Source organism: Megalobrama amblycephala, linkage group LG4, assembly GCF_018812025.1.
Source record: "Megalobrama amblycephala isolate DHTTF-2021 linkage group LG4, ASM1881202v1, whole genome shotgun sequence".
NCBI classification, from domain to species: domain Eukaryota; kingdom Metazoa; phylum Chordata; class Actinopteri; order Cypriniformes; family Xenocyprididae; genus Megalobrama; species Megalobrama amblycephala.
The window spans coordinates 46,943,675-46,963,831 of record NC_063047.1 but is presented as its reverse complement, the minus strand read 5'-3'; the positions used below and the strand labels follow the sequence as shown (position 1 = coordinate 46,963,831).

The following is a 20,157-nucleotide window of genomic DNA, read 5'->3' as shown; positions in this document are numbered from 1 at the left end:
GTTTGAGATAAGTGGTAATACTGATGATTCTGGACTGGAAGGTGTTTGAGAGTGATGGGTGGAGGTTAAAAAGTGGATCTAGACAGGTTTGATGACAGCATTCACTCCATTGCAGTATCTCTCCAGTAGTTAACCTTTGGTTCGTGTTGTGACAGGTGCAGGATGATGTCTGCAGTGGAACCTTCCAGCACCATGAACGAGATCTTAGAATGCAGGTAGCCGATGTGGAGCATCATGGTGGGAGAGAAGTGAGGAATGCAACCGCGGCCCAGTGGCTTACCTGCTTACCTTGGATGGTGTGGATGGATAATTCCTGGGTGCTCAAAAACATAAACAAACACACTCTGTCCGAGGTGCAGGTCAAGAGAGATAAATCTAAATATATATGAGAGATTTGACTGCACACTCACTTGCAGAAAGTTTTTATAGACCAACGTTTCAGCACAAAGCCTTTGTCAAGTAATCATCAATAGAAACAACATCACCAACATCGAAAAAAAAAAAAAAAAAACACTTTATAAAGGGATAAATTACAATTGGGGAGAAAAAAAAAATCGAAAAGGAAAAAAATAAGCAATCTTAGGAGGACTGAAGAGTTTGTCTGGAGAGAAGGGAGATAATAAACACTTCCCGAAGTATAAGGAGCACTGTAGAATGAACCCATTGCAATCCTCCGCCTCACTGGTGAATGACGCTCGTTCGGCCATAGGACCGGCAGAGGAAGCAGGTAAAGCAGCAGGTGTAGATGGAGGGAGTGAGTGACAAACTGCCTGCACAAGGTATGAAAACTGATTGGTGGAACGATCCCCATCAGCATTCATTGGACTCTGCATTCTGTTGGTCTGGTCTTCTGTCACACAACAGAAGAGGAGAGATAGGTAGGTGAAATATAAACATTTATATTTTTATTGAACACAGAACATTGAGATGATGATGTTGCAGACAACAGGTGAGTGAGGCAGTTTACAGATGAAACAGATGACTTAGCTTGTAGTAACTGGAATGTCTTTGCAGGTGTAGTGGTGATGACTGGGTGCAGGGAAGCACACACACACACACACACACTGAGGATGAAGGTAGACGACAGAAGACTGAAGATGGGATCCAATACAGTAGGTAAGTGTTCAGGTAAGTGCATAGAGAGTCTGTACGTGTAATACGTGTAATAAGTACGAGACCAGACAAGGGAGTGTAGGTTGAGGAGGAATATATGTGGTGTTGTGATGAGGAGGTGCAGGTGCGGTGAATTAGAACTCATGGGATTGTGAACAAGTGGGTGGAGTGTGCTGATCTGGTGACAATGGGTTGGTTGTTGTCAGAGATGGTTGCGACTCCGTGACAGGTAATGACTTGCATGTGCGGGTAATTAGTATTCCGGGGAGACTGAGCGCTGTGGGTAACTGGAGGGAGAGCCTGATGTGTGTCTGTGATGTGGTGTTTATTCATATTGTTTCTAGATTACTGTGCAGAGTGATCAGATGCATTTTAAATAATTGAAAATTTCACTTTTTTTGGCTCTGGTACAAAATGACCAGCTAACATCAGTTCACTAACTGTATCATGGGAAAGTGTGAACTAGTCACTAGTCACTAGTGTCAGGTGAAATCACTCTTTCTGATTGGATTATAAGAGTAGACTGATTGGAAGCACTTTTTCCCTCCTTTTATAGGCAATCATTGTGTCAGCAATGGCTACCTCCAAATAAAGATGTGCAACCATCATCAAAACTTGCAACCATTTGCATCAAAATTGCTGCAAAGTATATTGTACCTGAAAGAACCATTTACTCTATCATCATGAACTTCAAGGAGAGAGGTTCAATTGAAGTGAAGAAGGCTTCAAGACATCCTAGAGAGTCCAGCAAGTGCAGGACCGTTTCTTCCTCAGCTACGTAACCGTGTCACCACCAGTATAGAGCTTCTTCAATATTAGCAGCAGGTAGATTTAAGTACATCTGCACAAACAGTAAGGCCAATACTTTTGGACAACGGCCTGGTGTCAAGTAAAGCCGAGTTCAGACTGCACGATTTTCAAAGTAGTCGGGTCACTGTTCTTTTCACACTGCATGACTATCTTGGCCAGCATTCAGTCGCTGCTGTGTTCAAACTGCACGATGGATCGGCGACAGAGGGTTTCACACTGCATGACTTTACAATAGGAAGAATCGCAGACAACTCTGTCTGGCACGCAAACTACGTTTCACAACCAAACACACGCGAGATGTGACAAGGAAACAACGCGATATCACGCGTGCAGGACCGGAGTTATTATTATTATTAAAAACGGTAGTCCGCAAGAAGCTTGCAATAGGAGTTGCCTGTGCGCTGATTTGCAGCGAATATAAGAAAAAGAAAAGAAAAATATGGAGGAGGAAATGGTTGGGTAGACTGTGGATTGTGTGTTCTGCAACGAGAGTTGGAGGTAAATACATAACTTTTCAATGTGCTGCTGTTGTGGATGGCCAAGCAAATGTTTGTGTTTTGTTTCCGTTTGATAGAATTGTAATGTTTATGTGAATGAAGCCATGCTGGCTGATGTTGTGGTCTATAACTCCTCCCCGAACTCCCCGCTGCTCTGTATCTTGCTCTCTCATTGGCTGTCGGTCATCGCCGATGTAGTTTTCAGTCAGAACACTTTTCACACAGCAGGAGTTTGAATCGCCGACAGGTCCAGATATTTAGCATGCCAAATATCTCACGGGCGTCGGCGACTCGTCGGCGATTCTCTCAGATCGCGTCTTTGCTCATTCACACTGCGTGATTGTCACTCGCGTGAACGAGCACCGATTTGCCTGTGATTTCGGGCATTTGTCGGCGATTTCTCAAAACCTGTCGGCGAGGCAAAATCGGGGCTAAAATCGTGCAGTCTGAACTCGGCTTAAGGTAGCAAAGAGGCCACTTCTCTCCAAGAAAAACATCAAGGACTGAAATTCTGCAGGATGTACAAGGATTGGACAGCAGAAGATTGGTGCAAAGATATTTTCTCTGATGAAACCCCTTCCAACTGTTTGGGAAATTGGGACATCTGGAAAATTGATTGTCCAGAGAAGAAAAGGTGAACGCTACCATGAGTCCTGTGTCATGCCAACAGTGAAGCATCCTGAGACCATCCATGATTGAATGAATAAAAAATGGTATCAAAACATCTTGCAAGATCAACTTCTTCCAATGATCCAGGAGCAATTTGGTGATGATCAATGCATTTTCCAGCATCAAAAGGCGAGTAAACAAGCAGAAGCTCAGAAATTGTGATCAACTCTGAGCATTAATAAGGCAGAAATGGATCACAATCAGTCAGGATTTGGCCCAGAAGCTGATATCCAGCATGCCAGAATGAACAGAGGTTATGAAGCAGAAGAGGCAACACTGTATGAGCATAGAATACAGGGGACGTGTCCCCCGCACTTTTAATAAACAAGATATAATATAGACAAGATAGTCCATGTATGACCTGTTGTTTTATTCTTATCCAAAACGAGGCAATCTGAACATTATGGAGCGCTAACACTCTCATGTAATGTATGTTTCATTCATACTCAAATCTGGAGGGCACTCTCTCACAGAAATTCCAAAACCGATTCACAATCCCTTTAATCTACAAGGAACTCAATGTCCGTTTTTCCCAAAAACAAGCTGAAACGTGGACTCATCTGACCACACACTGAGCACACATTTCCAATGTCTTTTGGACCATCTAAGAGTGGCCAATATGAATATGATTTCAATTCAAAGAGACAAGATAGTCCATGTATGACCTGTCTTTTTTTTTCTCTATTCCAAAACGGGGCGATCTGAACATTATGTGTTTCTCTTGTGTTTCATTCATACTCAAAGCCGGAGGGCACTCTCTCACAGAAAGTCCAAAACGGACTCGTAGAAGTAATAACTTATGACGTTCCAGAAAATCCCTTATATGTACAAAGGCATCCAGCTATGTGCTGTAGCAGCGGCTGAATAAACGTTCTGACTGATGAAACATGAAGACAATAAACACACAATTGCAACAATAAGCAGCAAACTTTGCAAAACACAAAATTTATGTCACTGCCAATAATTTTGCCCACAGCTGTACAGAGGAAAACTGGAAGGTATTTTTAAGATAAAACTTTTTTTTTTTTTTTTTTGCATGACGGTTACAACTGACATAGTTGTAACTCATTTAAATGACATATTCCAGATCTAATCATAATAATTAATCAAATAAAACTAATTTGGTTCAAAGGCTTAAAGGCAGTTGTGGATTTAATTATAATGGCTGGTTTGAGTTGTCCAAGATTATTGGGCATTCTTGTGATAATTGGAATGGGCAGATATATTGATAATTTGAACCATGCAGCAATGCAGCAAAACACACATAGACAAGCATATCAATAATTTTAAATTAAAATACTGGGCACAACACTGAAAACCTAAAAAACTGATGTTCAAGATGCTATGGAGAATTTCAACAACTTTATGAGAAGAATAGACATAAAGGCAGATAAACTAAATACAACTCCATTTCCAGAAAGTTAGAAACTGTAAAATGCAATAAAATCAAGAACCTTTATGTAACTGACAAAAGTACAAATAAAAAATTTCCAGAGTTCTCACTGACCAACATAAGTGTATTTTGTAAATATAAACAAATTTAGATTTTGATGGCTGCAACACATTCCAAAAAAAGAAAAAAAAAGAAAAGTGACATGTGAAGGCAAAGTATTGTAATCCATACTCGGAATTTGTCCTGTGCATTTAACCCATCCAAGTTAGTGCACACACATTAGGAATAGTGAGTAGTGAACACACACATACACACACACCGTAGACAAACACACCCGGAGCAGTGGGCAGCTATTTTTGCTGTGGTGACCGGGGAGCGATTTGTTGTACGCTTCTATACATCCAGCTGTAACAGTAGTAACACTTGAGTCATTACTATCAAAATTTAACAAAAACCTCAAAAACTTACAATGACTTATTAGTAATAGTCATTACTAGAAAGTCATCATGTTTCTCACTTTAGAATACTGTTCCTAATAATAAGTAGTTCCTTCTGAAGAATTTGGTAATACTCGAGTCATTACCAGTGGGTTACCATGATCGTAACTTTAAAATGGATTATACTTTAAAATTAATTATAAGCCTGTATATAGTAGTTCTTAGTCCTCTGGGAGGTCCTCTTAAGTGTTACCCAAAAAAAGTTTGGACAGAGGCATCTTTACCACTGTGTCACATCACCTTTCCTTTTAATTAAACTTTTTATGTGTTTGGGAATTGAGGATACTAATATTTGCAGATTTGCAAGTGTAATTTTGCCGAATCTCACTTGATACAAGACAGCTGCTCAACAGTCCGTGGTTGCATTGTCTGATTCTTCTTTCATGATGGGCCATACATTTTCAATAGGAGACGGATCTTGACTGCAGGCAGGTCAGTCAAGCACATTCTAGCACATGCAGAATGAGGCCTGGCATTGTCTTGCTCTTATAAATATGGACTTCTCAGGAAAGATGTCATAGTGATGGCAGTTTATATCTCTGTATAATCCCAAAATACACTTCCATGTCAGTGGTATTTTGACAAATATGAAAGTCACCCATGCCGTTTGTTCAATAGGGCTTTTCACACTTGAAATAGTTAACCCTGGGTCACTGTAAACCCTGGGTAAACAGAATCCTTGGTTATCTTGCTTCCTGTTTCACACTGCTCATAATTTACCCAGGGTTAACAATTAATCCTGGGTTTTCATAAGATGACGTTTCACACTGTACATTCCTTACTATTCTTATATGCATATTTGTGGTGTCAGTGTCATTGATTGGATAAACACAGCATGCAACCTGTTTACATAGCTCTGGCACTGCACATCCTCGTATTGCCAACTGTACTATCGAGTTTATACTAAATGGACATTTCGCACTATAAAGTTAAGAATGAAATGGTCTCTTCTTCACTCAAATTGTCGTGTTTTCAGTCAGTATTTGACATTTTTCCTCTTAAATGCTGAATTTACTGTTTGAATACAATGCACAGTGTCTCTGTGACTGTCTAAATCATGTCAATATGAGGCATGCTATTGGTTATCCGGTGCTAACCCCGCTTCTTAATTACTAGTGTGAAATGTTCCTTTACCTGGGGTTAAAAGTGGTGTTTAGAACGATGATAATAACCCGGGGTAAAGCACAGTGTGAAAATCCCTAATGTCAGTTTTTCCCAAAAACATGTGGAAAATGTGGACTCATCTGATGTCAATTTTGAATTGTTTGACAATTCTCTCATTATATTTGGCACAAAGTGGTGAGCCATGACCCATCTTTGTTTGCAAAGACTGAGAAGTTAATTTTATACCAGAACACCCTCACCTATTACCAGCTCACCTGCTAATTGTGGACTGTTTCAAAATAGTTAAACTTGAATATTCTATAATCTTTTTATTTTATTTTGCATACTTTTTTGGAGTGTGTTGTAGCCATTAAAATGTATTTATATTTACAAAATACAATAAAGCTGGTCAGTGAAAACATTGGAAATCTTTTCTTTGTAATCAGTTAAAAGAATTAAAGGGTTAGTTCACCCAAAAAATTAAAATTCTGTCATTTATTACTCACCCTCATGTCGTTCCACACCCGTAAGACCTTCGTTAATCTTCAGAGCACAAATTAAGATCTTTTTGATGAAGTCTGAGAGGTTTCTCTCTCTCCATTGAGATCCAATGCAACTACCACTCCAAGGCCCAAAAGGGTAGAAAAAAGACATCATTAAAGTAATCCATGTGACTCCAGTGGCTTAAACTCAATTTCATGAAGCGACGTGAGTGCTTTGTGCAAAAAAAAACAAACAAAACATAGTTTACAAAATAATATTATCCAAAGTTTGTTCACATAACAGTGCCAGCTTTTGCGTGAACACGTGTGCGTTGTGTTGATGTGCAAATCTGAACACAACACTCGTGAATGTGTTACAGATCAATATTTTTGTAAGTAAAGTGGTTTTTTTGCATAAACAAAGCACTTACATCGCTTCATGAAATTGAGTTTAAGCCACTGGAGTCACATGAATTACTTTAATGATGTCTTTTTCCACCCTTTCTGGACCTTTGAGTGGTAGTTGCGTTGGTTCTCTATGGAGAGACAGAAACCTCTCAGATCTCATCAAAAAGATCTTAATTTGTGTTTTGAAGATGAACGAGGGTCTAACTGATGTGGAACGACACGAGGGTGAGTAATAAATGACAGAATTTTTTTTTTGTGTGAACTAACCCTTTAACAAATCACAGATTGTTGATTTTACTGCATTTTATACAATGTCTCAATTTTTCTGGAAATGGGGTTGTATATAATCTATTTGATACATGATTCCACTATCATGATTCATTAGCAAATGTAAATGCTTTAAGAAATCTCACATCAGTTAATACTGAAATCTTTGTCATGTTCACCATGCCTTATTCTTATTCTGAACCATACTGACCTGCGGTTGTATCATTGATACTGGCCTCTCTGAAAGTTCATGTTCCTCCACAGGATCACAGGACATGCTGTACTCACAGTTATATGTGAGCATGCATTCACAAGCTGACTGGATTAGTGTATAATCTTTATTACATTTTCTCACCTGAAAAAAACAAAAACAACAGAGAAAAGGTCATTTATTTATAAAGTCAGGGAAAAAAACTTAACACAAAAACATACTTCTCTGGGGTCCACATTGCGTGGTTGTAGAAACACATGCAGCCTATGTGTTTCCTTTAAGTAGAACAGCATCACTTGCCCATATGTCTTAGACCAATCACCCATAAACCAGTTTTGTATTTTGGAAATAAAAAATGTTGACGTTCCTGGGATGCTCACTGAAACATGTGTTCTCGTGATATTCTGAGGTTTCAGAATATCAACAATCTGATCAGTGTAATGTATAACTGACATGAAGTAGTAGGCATCCTCTGGAAAAAAAAAATTCACATTTTTGCTACGTCTTTTACATTTAATACAGTTCATTATATACTGTAGTGTTATATTTTTTATTTATTTATTTATTTGCACTTTACATTATTCACAGATCACATTTAGTATTTCTCATAATGTTCAAAAGATTGTCAACTCACCGATGGAGGTCTCACAGTGAGGTAGACTGAGATGAGACAGCTCACCCTGAACACATTTGATATCATACAGGGGTCCTGCTTGGTAATGGTTGGCAGGGACTGGACAGTCATTGTCCTGAAGAACAGTGCTGTACAGCACCTCCCCTTCACCCTTCATGTTAAAACCAAGCTTTGTAAACTCACAATAGAACCAGCCTGCATGGCTGCTCTGTAACCTGTTTCAAAGAAATATCAAATATAATTGCAAACTGATACACTTAAATAGTTTACTTCACCTGTTTGTTGATTTAGTACCTGTATTTACTTTGCCCCTCCTGAAAGATAACCTCGGGAGTGAACAAGTAATCTTTTACATCTAGCTTCTGTAAAAAAAAAAAAAAAAATGCATATTGAAATTATATTGTCAAATGAGACATAAAATTATAAAACCAAATTTGCACTTGCAAAGAGATCATTTTAAAAGAAATGAATCAGTGACTTACCCTTAAAATGTCTGAAGGGGACTGAGAATCTCCATCTGAAATTTCTGGTAATACCAGATGCATTGAATTATTTCCCCAAATCATTCTCTGTATCCTCTCTGAAAGCTCTCTCCTTTCTGTAGGTTCTGGTTCAGAGCCACAGATGTATGTTTTGTGTCCACATTTTTCATGAATCCACTCCAATACACTTCTCTGAGCTCCAGTATATTTGTTTATACGACACTCTCCCTCTGTAAATACTACAATGACGTGATTCCAAAACTTCTCTCCAAGAAACTCTAACTTTTCAAGAATCTCTTTGGTCTGGTCTGTGAATTGGCCTTCATGCAGAGTAAATGCAAGCAGAATGGCATGAGGCCCAGGAGCCAGCTTTTCCCATCTAAGAATCCTCTTGGCATTACAAATATCAATATCAACCAAGTGCACAATCTTCTTGTTCATTGAACCTTTGAAAATCTTAAGCCTACCACTGCCATCTTCATCATAACTTCCTCCATCAAAAATCAGGTTTAAAATGGATTTTTCTGTTTCACTGAAACTCATGAGCCAAATCCTCATCTCTGTAAGAAGACAGCTTTCACCTTGGAAAAACAAACATTTGTTTAAATGACACGTTACTGAGGCCTGTTTAAATTGCTCCTTCTTTTTTTTTTACGAAAATGAAAAATCTCTTAATTCTCCATAGTAGATATATGACCAGTGACAAGTGACTATAGATACTTTCATAAAACATGACGTACATGATGTTAATGTAAATGCCTAAGTTACATTAAATTTGCATACGTTGCATGCTTTCCTAAAACAGTTACAAAGTTTTGTTCATTTGAAAACACTTCTTTTGATTTTTGCATGAATGATTCCTAAAGTTTAATTATTTTGTAAATGTATGGAGTGTTTTGTCTGAAGAAATCACTGCATACAATAACAAAACCTTATTCAAGGAACCAATGAATTCCGCTTTGTAAATTCTGAAAAAGATGGTGTAGTCTATAAAATTATTCCATATATCTTTGGTCAAAAATGGATGTAACACCAGGTCAAAGTCCTCATAAATAGCAAAAACGTTTTGATGTGCTAGGACAGTCAATATTTGTTTAAACCATTTATTTTTCAATAAATATAACACTACACATTTTTAGTGTGTCATCTGCAGATCTTAGTTTAAAGGGTTAATACACCCAAAAATTAAAATTCTGTCATTAATTACTCACTTTCAAGTCATTCCAAACCCATAAGACCTTTGTTCATCTTTGAAACACAAATTAAGATATTTTTAATGAAATCCAAGAACTTTATTATCCCCCATAGAAAGCAACGCAACCACCACTTTCAAGTAGGGGTGTAACGATACGCTCAGGACACGATACGGTACGTATCTCGATACGGAGTTCACGATACGATACGCATCACGATATTTTGAACAAAATGAAACTGAAATTCAAACAAGATTTATTCAAAAAACATGAACAAATTTCAATAATTTACCTTGTTGTACATACAAGATCACATTTCAATAAAATAAATAAATAAAATTTCAATAAAATAAATAAAAATAAAATTTTAATCAAAACCTTCCGTATTCAAATTGACAGTTGAATAGGGCTGTCTGTCACTGAAAAAAAATGTTAAATTTAACATGAACTTAGAATTATGAATAGGGGCCGTTCACATATCGCGTCTAAAAACGCGTGGAAGGCACGGCCGCACCGCTTCTCCTTCTTTCCAAAGCGCTTGCGCTCCTGTGGCGTCGGTCGTTGCTATGCAACCATGAACTGAGCTCTCCAAGAGGATCAGGATGTTTCTGCAAAGGATAAATGATTTCTAGCCCTTGCATTAGTTTTACTACGAGATATATTGATGGAGATAAGATATAAAAACCACCGTGTACAGCTATGATCAGCTGTTCGGCTGAGCTTTTGATGTTTTGTTACGGAAAGGCCATAGCTGATCGGTTGATTCTTGTCACACGACCTGCGGTGCACTTGCGGCATTCTGAAAAGTTGAGAATTGCATGCGCGTCGCGACCCCGTTGATCCCATTATGAGCGCGCCTGCCGCGCGGCTACATTTGAAAAAAATAACTGACTTGCACGTGGAAAAAAAGCAATATCTGAACGGCCCCACAGAACTTCTTAAAGCAAAGCATCGCAAGCGTCTTTTGCTTTTCTGTGAGCACAGCTGTTGCTGTGCACTGCGGTGAAAGAAAGCCACGACTTTTCTCACGCGACCATGCAAGAGACTGACGCGAGAAACGTTTAAACCTGCTTGCAAGATTCAATGTGTGCCCGAAACACTTACTGAACTAGAGAGCTGATTGAGACACACCATTTAAATGCGGTGACAACCGGCTTCTCTCACTGCCACCTTGCAGAGTAGGTCACGTCGGCAGCTCAACCAATAAGATTAAACTGCCGTCATATCGTAAAAGTATCGCCATCACTCTACGATGCATATCGTAACATGTTTGCATCGCGAAATATCGTACTACGATAAATCGTTACACCCCTACTTTCAAGGCCCAGAAAGGTAGTAAAGACATTGTTGAAATAATTTCACGTTGTAAACACAGTGCAGCACTTCCGGGTTCTATGTCAGAATGCCGGCTCAGTACTGGCTGGCTCCCTCATCAGCTCCAAATATATGCACCGTGGTGCACATGTAAACACCGTCAGAGACTGTGAAACAGAATCACTCAGATGGCCAGATCAAAAGTGACAACAGTTTATTGCATAAATCGTCAGCAGCAGAATAGCAGGTAAGTTGAGCAGTACAACACTGCAAAATGAATAGAAGGACAAGGGATTAACAATACTGTCCTTTAGAGTGATGGGAGATTATGGGTGCTGAGCAGAGGGTGAAGACTGGACAGAGAGAGGCACACACCTCGCTTTTAACTGGTTAGGGTCCACAGGAGTAGGAGAATCAGTAATAATCTTTATCCAGGAGATCAGGAGAGTTCTCTGGAAAATAGGACTCAAAATAACACAGGGTATATTTCACGAAGATCAGGTAAGCAGTCTGTTGCTCGAGTCGAAACCAGACAAAAACTGGCCACGAGGTGTGTGCTTATATGAGGTGACTTGATAAGTGATTAATGTAGGTGTGTGTGATTAGAATTCAGGTGAGGGTGCACGCAGAGATCGAGAGATGAGGGAGCCTGGCTCATCTGTGACAGTACCCCCCCCTCTACAAGGCCCGCTCAAGAGGGCTGCGGGCCCCGACGTTGCGGTGGTCACCCTCTTCCGTGGGGTGCAGGATGATCCGGATGTGACTCATGGAAGACTATGAATAGTGCAGGATCAAGGATGTCATCTCTTGAGATCCAGGAATGCTTATCTGTGCCTTAGCCATCCCAGTCCACAAGATATTTTAAGCGATCACCACAGCATCAGGAATCCAGGATTTTCCACAACGAGTAAATGGTAACATCCTCCAGATTCAAAGGAAGGGGGGTTCTTCTGTCAGACCAGGCTCTGTGGATGGAACAGACAGAGGTGAGTGATACAATTTTAACAGTATGTTAATGGAATGTTGGGTGAATATGATACTCAGGAAGTAAGTGAAACTAATAGGTGACCAGATCAATCTGGCGGATGATGGGAAAGGGGCCAATGTATCTGGGACATAGCTTTCTGCAAGGTAAGCGCATCTTGCTGTCCCAGGTGGATAACGAGACCTTCTGCCCGGGTTGGTATTGTGGAGTGCTGGCCCGCCAAGCATCGGTCTGGATTCTCTGTTGATGCACTGCCCTTTGCAGATGGTGATGGGCCTCGTCCCAGACTCTCTCTCGCTCTCCCAGAACCAGTGATCGACAGATAATACATCAGATGGTTCCCCAGACCACTGGAACAAAGGGAGGCTGGTAACCAAGTATGCACTGGAATGGTGTAAGTCCAGTTGCAGGAGGTGGATTGGAAGTATTGTTTTCAGGAGTTGAGACTTCTGGATCATGGAGCCAAGATAGCCCATGTGTTCTTGGATCCTGTTTGATAGGAAATGGTAAAATTGAAGCGCATAAAGAAAAGAGCCCACCTAACTAGTAAGTCATTTTGCGACTTGTGTTGAATGCACCCATTCACTGTCCTTACAGATCATAAAAATCTTGAGCTCCCTCCAATCAAATGCCTCCATTTTTCCAAGACAAGCTTGATGCTAAGTAGTTCCCTGTTGCTAATGTCGTAGTTTCTCTCTGCCGGGGTGAGTTTACAGGAGAAAGCACATAGAAGTAGTTTGTATGGTTCCTCATGCTGCTGAGACAACACTGCTCCTATTCCAGTGGTGGAAGCATCGACCTAAACTAAAAAGTGTGTGGAGGGATCTGGATGACTTAGGAGTGGTGTGGTGGTGAATGTCTTCTTGAGCTTCTCAAAAGCCTGGGTCGCTGCTGGAGACCAGGACAGAGACATGGGCCGGCCTTTGAGAAGACTGGTGAGTGGATGCACAATGGAGCTAAAGTTTTGGATGAAACGGAGGTAGAAATTGGTGAACGCTGGAGTTCTTTGATGGGCCAGTTGCGGATAGCATCAACCTTCCCCTCATCCATCTGAATGCTGTATTTGCTGATGTTATACACAAGGAACTGCACTGATGGAACAAACATTTCTTGGCTTTTAGGTAAATGTTAAAGTCTCTCAGGTGTTGAAGGACCTTCGCTACGTGTTGGTGATGTTTGGCCATACTCCGGGACTAAGATGTCATCAATGTATACCAAACACAGACGATGAAGGACGTCCCGGAGTACCTTGTGTATAAATCCTGGAACACGGAGGGGGCGTTGATCAGGCCATAAGGCATAACCAAATTTTTGTAATGGCTAGTAGAGTCATGAATGCAGTCTTCCATTCATCCCCCTTGCATATTTGAATGAGGTAATATGCGCAGCGGAGGTCAAACTTGGCGAACTTGAGAGCGTCCACGATCTCCTGAAACGGATCAGGGACACTCATGATGCTAGTGTGCTGGTCTGGTCTTCTGTAACAGAATCACTCAGATGGGCAGATTGTAAGTGACAACAGTTGCATAAATCGTCAGCAGCAGAATAGCAGGTAAATTGAGCAGTAAAATGCTGTGCAAATGAATAGGAGAAGGGATTAACAATACTGTCCTTTAGAGTGATGGGAGATCATGGGTGCTGAGCAGAGGGTGAAGACTGGACAGAGAGAGGCACACACCTCGCTTGTAACTGGTGCAGAACCACAGGAGTAGAAGAATTGGAAATAATCTTTATCCAGCAGATCAGAAGAGTTTCCTAGAGAATAAGACTTGGAATAACAGATATATTTTACGAAGATCAGGTAAGCAGTCTGTTGCTCTGTTCGAGACAGACAAAAACTGGCCACGAGGTGTGTGCTTATATGAGGTGGCTTGATGAGTGATTAATGTAGGTGTGTGTGATTAGAATTCAGGCAAGGGTGCACGCAGAGATCGAGAGATGTGGGTCCCATCTGTAACAGACTGACATGGAAGAGAAGAAATTGTTGAATAAAGTCTTTTTTTTTTTTTTTTTTTTTGCACACAAAAAGTATTCTTGTCGCGTCATAAAATTAAGGTTGAACCACTGTAGTCACACTGACTATTGTAACGATGTCTTTACTACCTTTCTGGGCCTTGAAAAACTTAATTTGTGTTCCGAAGATGAACAAAGGTCTTATGGGCTTGGAACGACATGAGTAAATGGTGAGTAAATGATGACAGAATTGTGAACTATGCCTTTAAAAGCTATTCATTCAGAAAGCCGTCAACCAGTCAAACACTTAACAGCAGAAAGACTGTGATCATGCTGCGGTAGCCAATATTGGGAAAACACCTACATATTTCTTTAAGAAATGTCAAAATGTTGGTTTCAAATTATTAAAACATTCATACAACACTTTACAACATTCTTAATCAATAGGTTATGGATCATAAGAATTTTAACATAAATGCTCAGGATGTCTACTATAATGTTTAATAATTCCAATAATACATTAATTAAAACATTAATACATATTAAATAGTTAAACTCCAAGATTATATTATATAAAAACATAAAATATGTATTTACCGAAATCAAGCCCTTTTGTTAGGGCTCTCTCATAAAACTCTTCAGCCTTGAGTTTTTCACCCTTCACTTCATGAATGAATCCTTGTACAGCACACACCTTGCTGACATCCGGGGTTTTCACCCTTCCAATACGATGTTCAATCACCTTGTTTAGGTTCTCCTCACAAAACTTGCCTTCGTCTGATTTTGGCTGCAACCTCAGACCTTGCATGAAATGATAGATGGACAGTTGTTCAGAACTTTTGCTGTAGAGCTGGTATTGGCCATACAAGGAATGAACTGCCTGCAGGTGTTGCTTTTCCTTATTAGCCAATTTAAATGCTTCTTCAAAAAGACTCTCAGCTTTGAAGTACCAAGTTGTACCAAGTTGTCCGTAATGCAGTGCTAATTCTGCCATGGCAATAATGAAAGAGGGCTTTAGGGAAATCGCCCTGTCCAGATGATAGATGCACTTTTGCAGGTATTGCTGTATTTCATATGACTCTTCAACATCAAACTCTGTTTTACCAGGTTTCCTATATTTCTTTTTCAGGAATATTTTTTTGTTTCTGTAACACAAAGCCAACTGATGGTGTATAAAGGCTGAGCTTGGAGTAGACTGCAGGGCTTCTTTCAGTAGAGCAATGGCAGCGTCCATGTTTCCTAATTGCCGGCAAAATTTTGCTGCATATCTTATGACATGTGGATTTTCAGGGGACTTCACCAGCGCCATAATCACCATCTTCCATGCAGTATCGAGCATCTTTTTATCATCTCTGTCATGCAGCATTCTCAGAGCTAGCAACACTAATAGAACAGCATCATCTGGATTCAGCTCTATGGCTCTTCTGAGCTGTTTTATTGTTGGCGAGTCTGAAGGGTCAGAGGTCTCATTGGTCGTGCGGTACAGGGCAATAGCATAGCCTGTATTTAAATCACTGTCATCAGGGTTCAGTTCAAGAGCCTGTCTAAAGCATTCCTTTGCCGCATTGGAGTATTTGTGAGAGAATTTAAGAAAAACCCAACCCTTTTCTCTGAGTACCTCCACAGTATGAGTGAATCCTTCAGAAAATTTCCTATGGATCCTCTCTAGCTGTCTCAAATACTCTTGACATGTAGAAAAATCATTCATATGATAATGCAGCCAGGCAAGGTCTCCATAGGTAACAATAAGAACTTCATCACTGTCTTTGTAGTGTTCCTCTGCGAGCTGCACTGATTTCTGCAGATTTGCGAGAGCTTCTTTCTGATTGCCATAGAGATACTGAACAAATCCAAAGCTGCTGTAAGCTCGTGTTACTCTCGCCTCGTTAGATTCCAACTGAATCTGTTCCTCCAGACGATTCAGTAAATCACAGAGAAAAAAGTCTTCTTCTTCTCTCAGAGACCAAGTAAAATGGCACTCCTGCTGAAGCAGTTGGGTTTTTAAATAACCTTCAAGACTGAAAAAAGGAGGGAAATCTGAGAGACAAATGACTTAAACACATTCTATTTATGAGTCATGTACTGTAGTTTTGTAGCAGCATGTTGCAGAGTACACACAGTGTGAACTATGTACTAAAGCACTAAAGAAATTCCAGTGACTCTTTACAATAAGGTTCATTAACATTAGTTAATAAATTAACTAACATGAACTAACAATGATTAATTAGTTACAGTATTTAATAATAAATAAATATAATAAATATCCAGCTCTTCATTGTGTTCATGTTAGCTCACAGTGCATTAACTAATATTAACAAATACAACATTTGATTTCATAATGTAGGCTATTAGTAAATTATGAAATTAACAATATTAATAAATGCTGTAGAAGTATTGTTCATTCTTAGTTCATGTTAACTAAAGTTATAAAAATAATCAAAATAATAGGTGGTTGGAACTGTATTGGAATATTGTTTTTAAATTATAATGTAGTTGTGTGTGTTTGTGTATGTATAGGCCATATATATATATATATATATATATATATATATATATATATATATATATATATATATATGCGTGTGTGTGTATAACAATTTATATTCATATAGGCTGCATTCAGATTCCAATTCGAAAGTAAAATGCCTGTGCGGAAATAAAGACAAGTAGCGGAAATAAAGACATGTAGCAGACTACAGCTTGTGTAACCACCTATAGTACATATATTTAAAAAAAAAAAAAAATAACGCATTCATAATTACACCTTGAGTAACGCTTATGATTGCGGTGTGTAAAGGTGCAAAATCTTTGACGATCGTCTGAAAAACACGGGTTTAATAATTAATTTTCAGAGGCGCAGCGGTGTCTGCGCTTGTTTCCATGATGCATACAATTCCTAAAACATTTAATTCAACAATAATACAACAAACAAACCTACCTCATTTTGTGCCCATCTTCAGTAAGAATCAAATCATGAAAATACCAATGGAGCAGGACGTTTTGGTAGAGGGGTTATCAAATAAGTTTGAAGCTTCTTTAGTTTAGGGCTAGTGAGATTAAACCTGTAAACATGACAGGTGAAGGGTGGAGTTTAGAACAGTTGGGCTTGGCAATTTTAAAGGTACACTTCTGTACCATTTCTGTCCCCAGGACATTGTATGTATAAATATGCATGAAAATTAACTCTAAAATACTTTTTTATTATAACGCAAAATGTCCTGGACATTACTCCAACTGCAAATGTAAAAAATATATTTAAAACATTATTAAAAACTAGTCAGAAACACTAAAAAATAGCATTTGTTACATGTCCCCGCTATATAAACCTAAATTTTATTATGAAATATAATCATTAAAATCTTTTATAAATCTTTTTTTTTTTTTTTTTTTTTGCATTGTTGTGTTACTCCATATACAATCTACTTAAACAAGAAATTTTTTAGAGAAATCCATAATATATTATAAACAATACACATTTTAGTCGTGTCCCCAGGTTTTCACTCAGTCCTGTTACATTCACACATTACCCCTTCTAAAAAACTTGGAACATGCCACAAGACACATTTTCAACAGGAAGTTGCATCATCTGGATCTTATGCAGGCCATGAGAAGACCAAAAGTAAGTCCTCTCATTTTAATTTCTGTATATTTGATGAAATTGTAACTGTGACTGCGAAGGTCAATCTGAACGTACTGTCCTATACCTAAATTATTTCTTAGATGTTATTTGTTTATTTTAAAAATATTAACTTCAGGTCAGTCACTAGTATTTGCTCAGTGTCCTCATGCTGTTATGTACTCCATGTGGCCATGTGTCATGTATTTGATAATTTTTGCTTAAAAACTCAATCCTGTTACTTTCAGTCCTGTTACTCATATGAAAAATAACAGAAGTGAGTTAAGAGTAACAGGAGTGAGTGAATATTAGTTGATGTAATACTATTCACCTGTATCATGAGTTTTACATTTGAAATGACTTAAATTGTAGACTTTTAGGATTAGTTTTACAGTATGAATGCTATACTTGCAGGGAGCCAGTCCACCACGATGTGACTTAATCTTTTTGGCTTTCTCTTTCTTATCTTTTGTAGAAGATGGAGAGAACCTATACTATGCAGTTGCCAGAAACATACACCCATGGCATGCTGCAAGAGAATGAGTAAAACACACCTGCAATTCTCTCTTTTCCCCCTTTTTGTCTTTCCTTCAACCCCTCTCTTTTCTCCTCTCTCTCCTTCTTTCTCTTTCCACCTCCTTCACTGTGATGTACTAATAGCACACAGCACATCCCTTCAACATAGAAATCTCACTCACACACGGCCATGTACACACTCTCTTTCTCACACACATACACACACATATGGACACACAGTCCTGTTACCCAGTGTTCATTCCTGTCACAAAGTGCTCATTCCTGTTACTAAATTTATTTATTTTTCTAAATAAATAATGTTAAACCACTATTTTTATCAGTTTTGTTTGGTCCATCATTTATACAATTGTTAAATAAATTAAATGATTAAAAAACTGATATACTTGAGGCTTCTGTCTTCTTTTAAATAAAAAAAAAAAATGTTTTTTATTAAAATACACCTTGTCTTAATTTTTTGTGTCACAAATATCAATTATTAGAACACATAACCAACCATTTCTTCAAAACAAACACTTTCTTGAGGTAAATACAAAGGAATTAATTAACATGTACGGTGTTTTGTAACAGGACTGAGAAAATATGCATCCATCTTCTGCTTTGAAACCTTGTAAAAAATTAAATAAAGTTGCCTGAGATTGATCAATACACATTTTGAATATTTAAATATGTGTAGTATTAGATTCAGTGTTGAAAAAATATAAAATATAAAATTTAATTTTGAAGAGTTTTAACAAGCAAATGTCACTCTTTCGGTGGAATGGCCCATTTTTTGCAAATGTTGAACTTAAATACACATAGCCCACTCATCTTTGCTTCAATAAAATGCCCAACACTTTATATTTTACTACCAAATTATATTTATTAGCCTATATAATTAATTTTTGCAGTCGTATGTTTTCCTTGACATCTCGCGATTTCGGGGCATCTGAGTTGGCGAACATAATGCATGATGGGCTTAGCATCGAATACCGCTCAGAAGAAAGGCTAGTGTAGGCAAAGAGTATAGAATATCTCTCTCTCTCTATATATATATATATGGCCAAGACCTGCATCAGAAAAATTGAGAACGTTGGACAATAAGTATATGAATATAACAGCTTGATTTTGCAGTGTTGTCTAATGTCCGTTAAAGCAAAAGTGTCCAAAAGTGTGAATTATGGAATAATGGACACAGCAATGCATCATGTATTTTAAGATCATTATGTTTAGCGTGATCCATTAAAACGTACAATATTTATATATATGAATAAATAAATATATATATATATATATATATATATATATATATATTTATTCAGACCTAGATATTATTACTATTACTCCACTAGTTCTAAAATATATTGTTCGCTGCAAACATGATGATCTTAAATGTAATAATTATTAATTTACTATTAATAAATGTGTAAAGTTGCATAAAATGGAAATACTCAAAGTAGGCTAACTACGTTACCTCAGATGGATGAATGATTGGATTCCACAACTGGTCAAATAAAACATATATAAGACAATACAACATTTACTGTGGGAACCATACAATTTACTGGTGACAATTTAAAAAAACTGTTCTTTTGCGCTTCTGATTTGGCAGTGAAATTCGCCGATTTTGGGTGCCTAAAATGTGAAGGATTCTATGGTCCAGTTAGTATTAGTATTATAAACTGTGGCCAGTTGCATAAACTGCTTAGACTAGTCTTAAAACAAAAGTCATCTAATTTTTTCTTCAAGACTGTGGAAGTATAGGCGGACAAAAGTTACATAGTGCACCTTTACAAAGTGATGAAAACAAGTTCCTAAAGGATGATGGGGAATACTGCCCCAGTGACAAGTTATTTACTGTACTCACATACTTAATGCTAATAGCTTACTGTCTTAATGAACATCAAGATTTTTTTGTTAAACTTAATTTCACATTTGAAGCCAGGTTTCAGAGAGATTGAGGGTTGTTTCAGCTTTCACACATTCATAATTTATACAAAAACACAGAACACAGGA

At 38.2% G+C, this 20,157-nt stretch overlaps 1 protein-coding gene across 1 annotated transcript in view; it reads right to left on the bottom strand.

Annotated features, from left to right (window-relative positions):
• Positions 1-17,092, bottom strand: part of LOC125267723 — a 28,840-nt gene extending 11,748 nt beyond the window's left edge. Inside the window, exons 1-7 of the mRNA XM_048189621.1 lie at positions 16,951-17,092; positions 14,610-16,030; positions 8,568-9,148; positions 8,380-8,447; positions 8,086-8,300; positions 7,673-7,923; positions 7,452-7,595 (exon numbers count right to left, since the gene is read on the bottom strand). Coding sequence (XP_048045578.1) covers positions 7,452-7,595; positions 7,673-7,923; positions 8,086-8,300; positions 8,380-8,447; positions 8,568-9,148; positions 14,610-16,030; positions 16,951-16,955 — 2,685 coding nt within the window. The 5' untranslated portion in view covers positions 16,956-17,092. The remainder of the gene's footprint in view (positions 1-7,451; positions 7,596-7,672; positions 7,924-8,085; positions 8,301-8,379; positions 8,448-8,567; positions 9,149-14,609; positions 16,031-16,950) is intronic.
• Between the last annotated feature and the right edge of the window lie 3,065 nt (positions 17,093-20,157).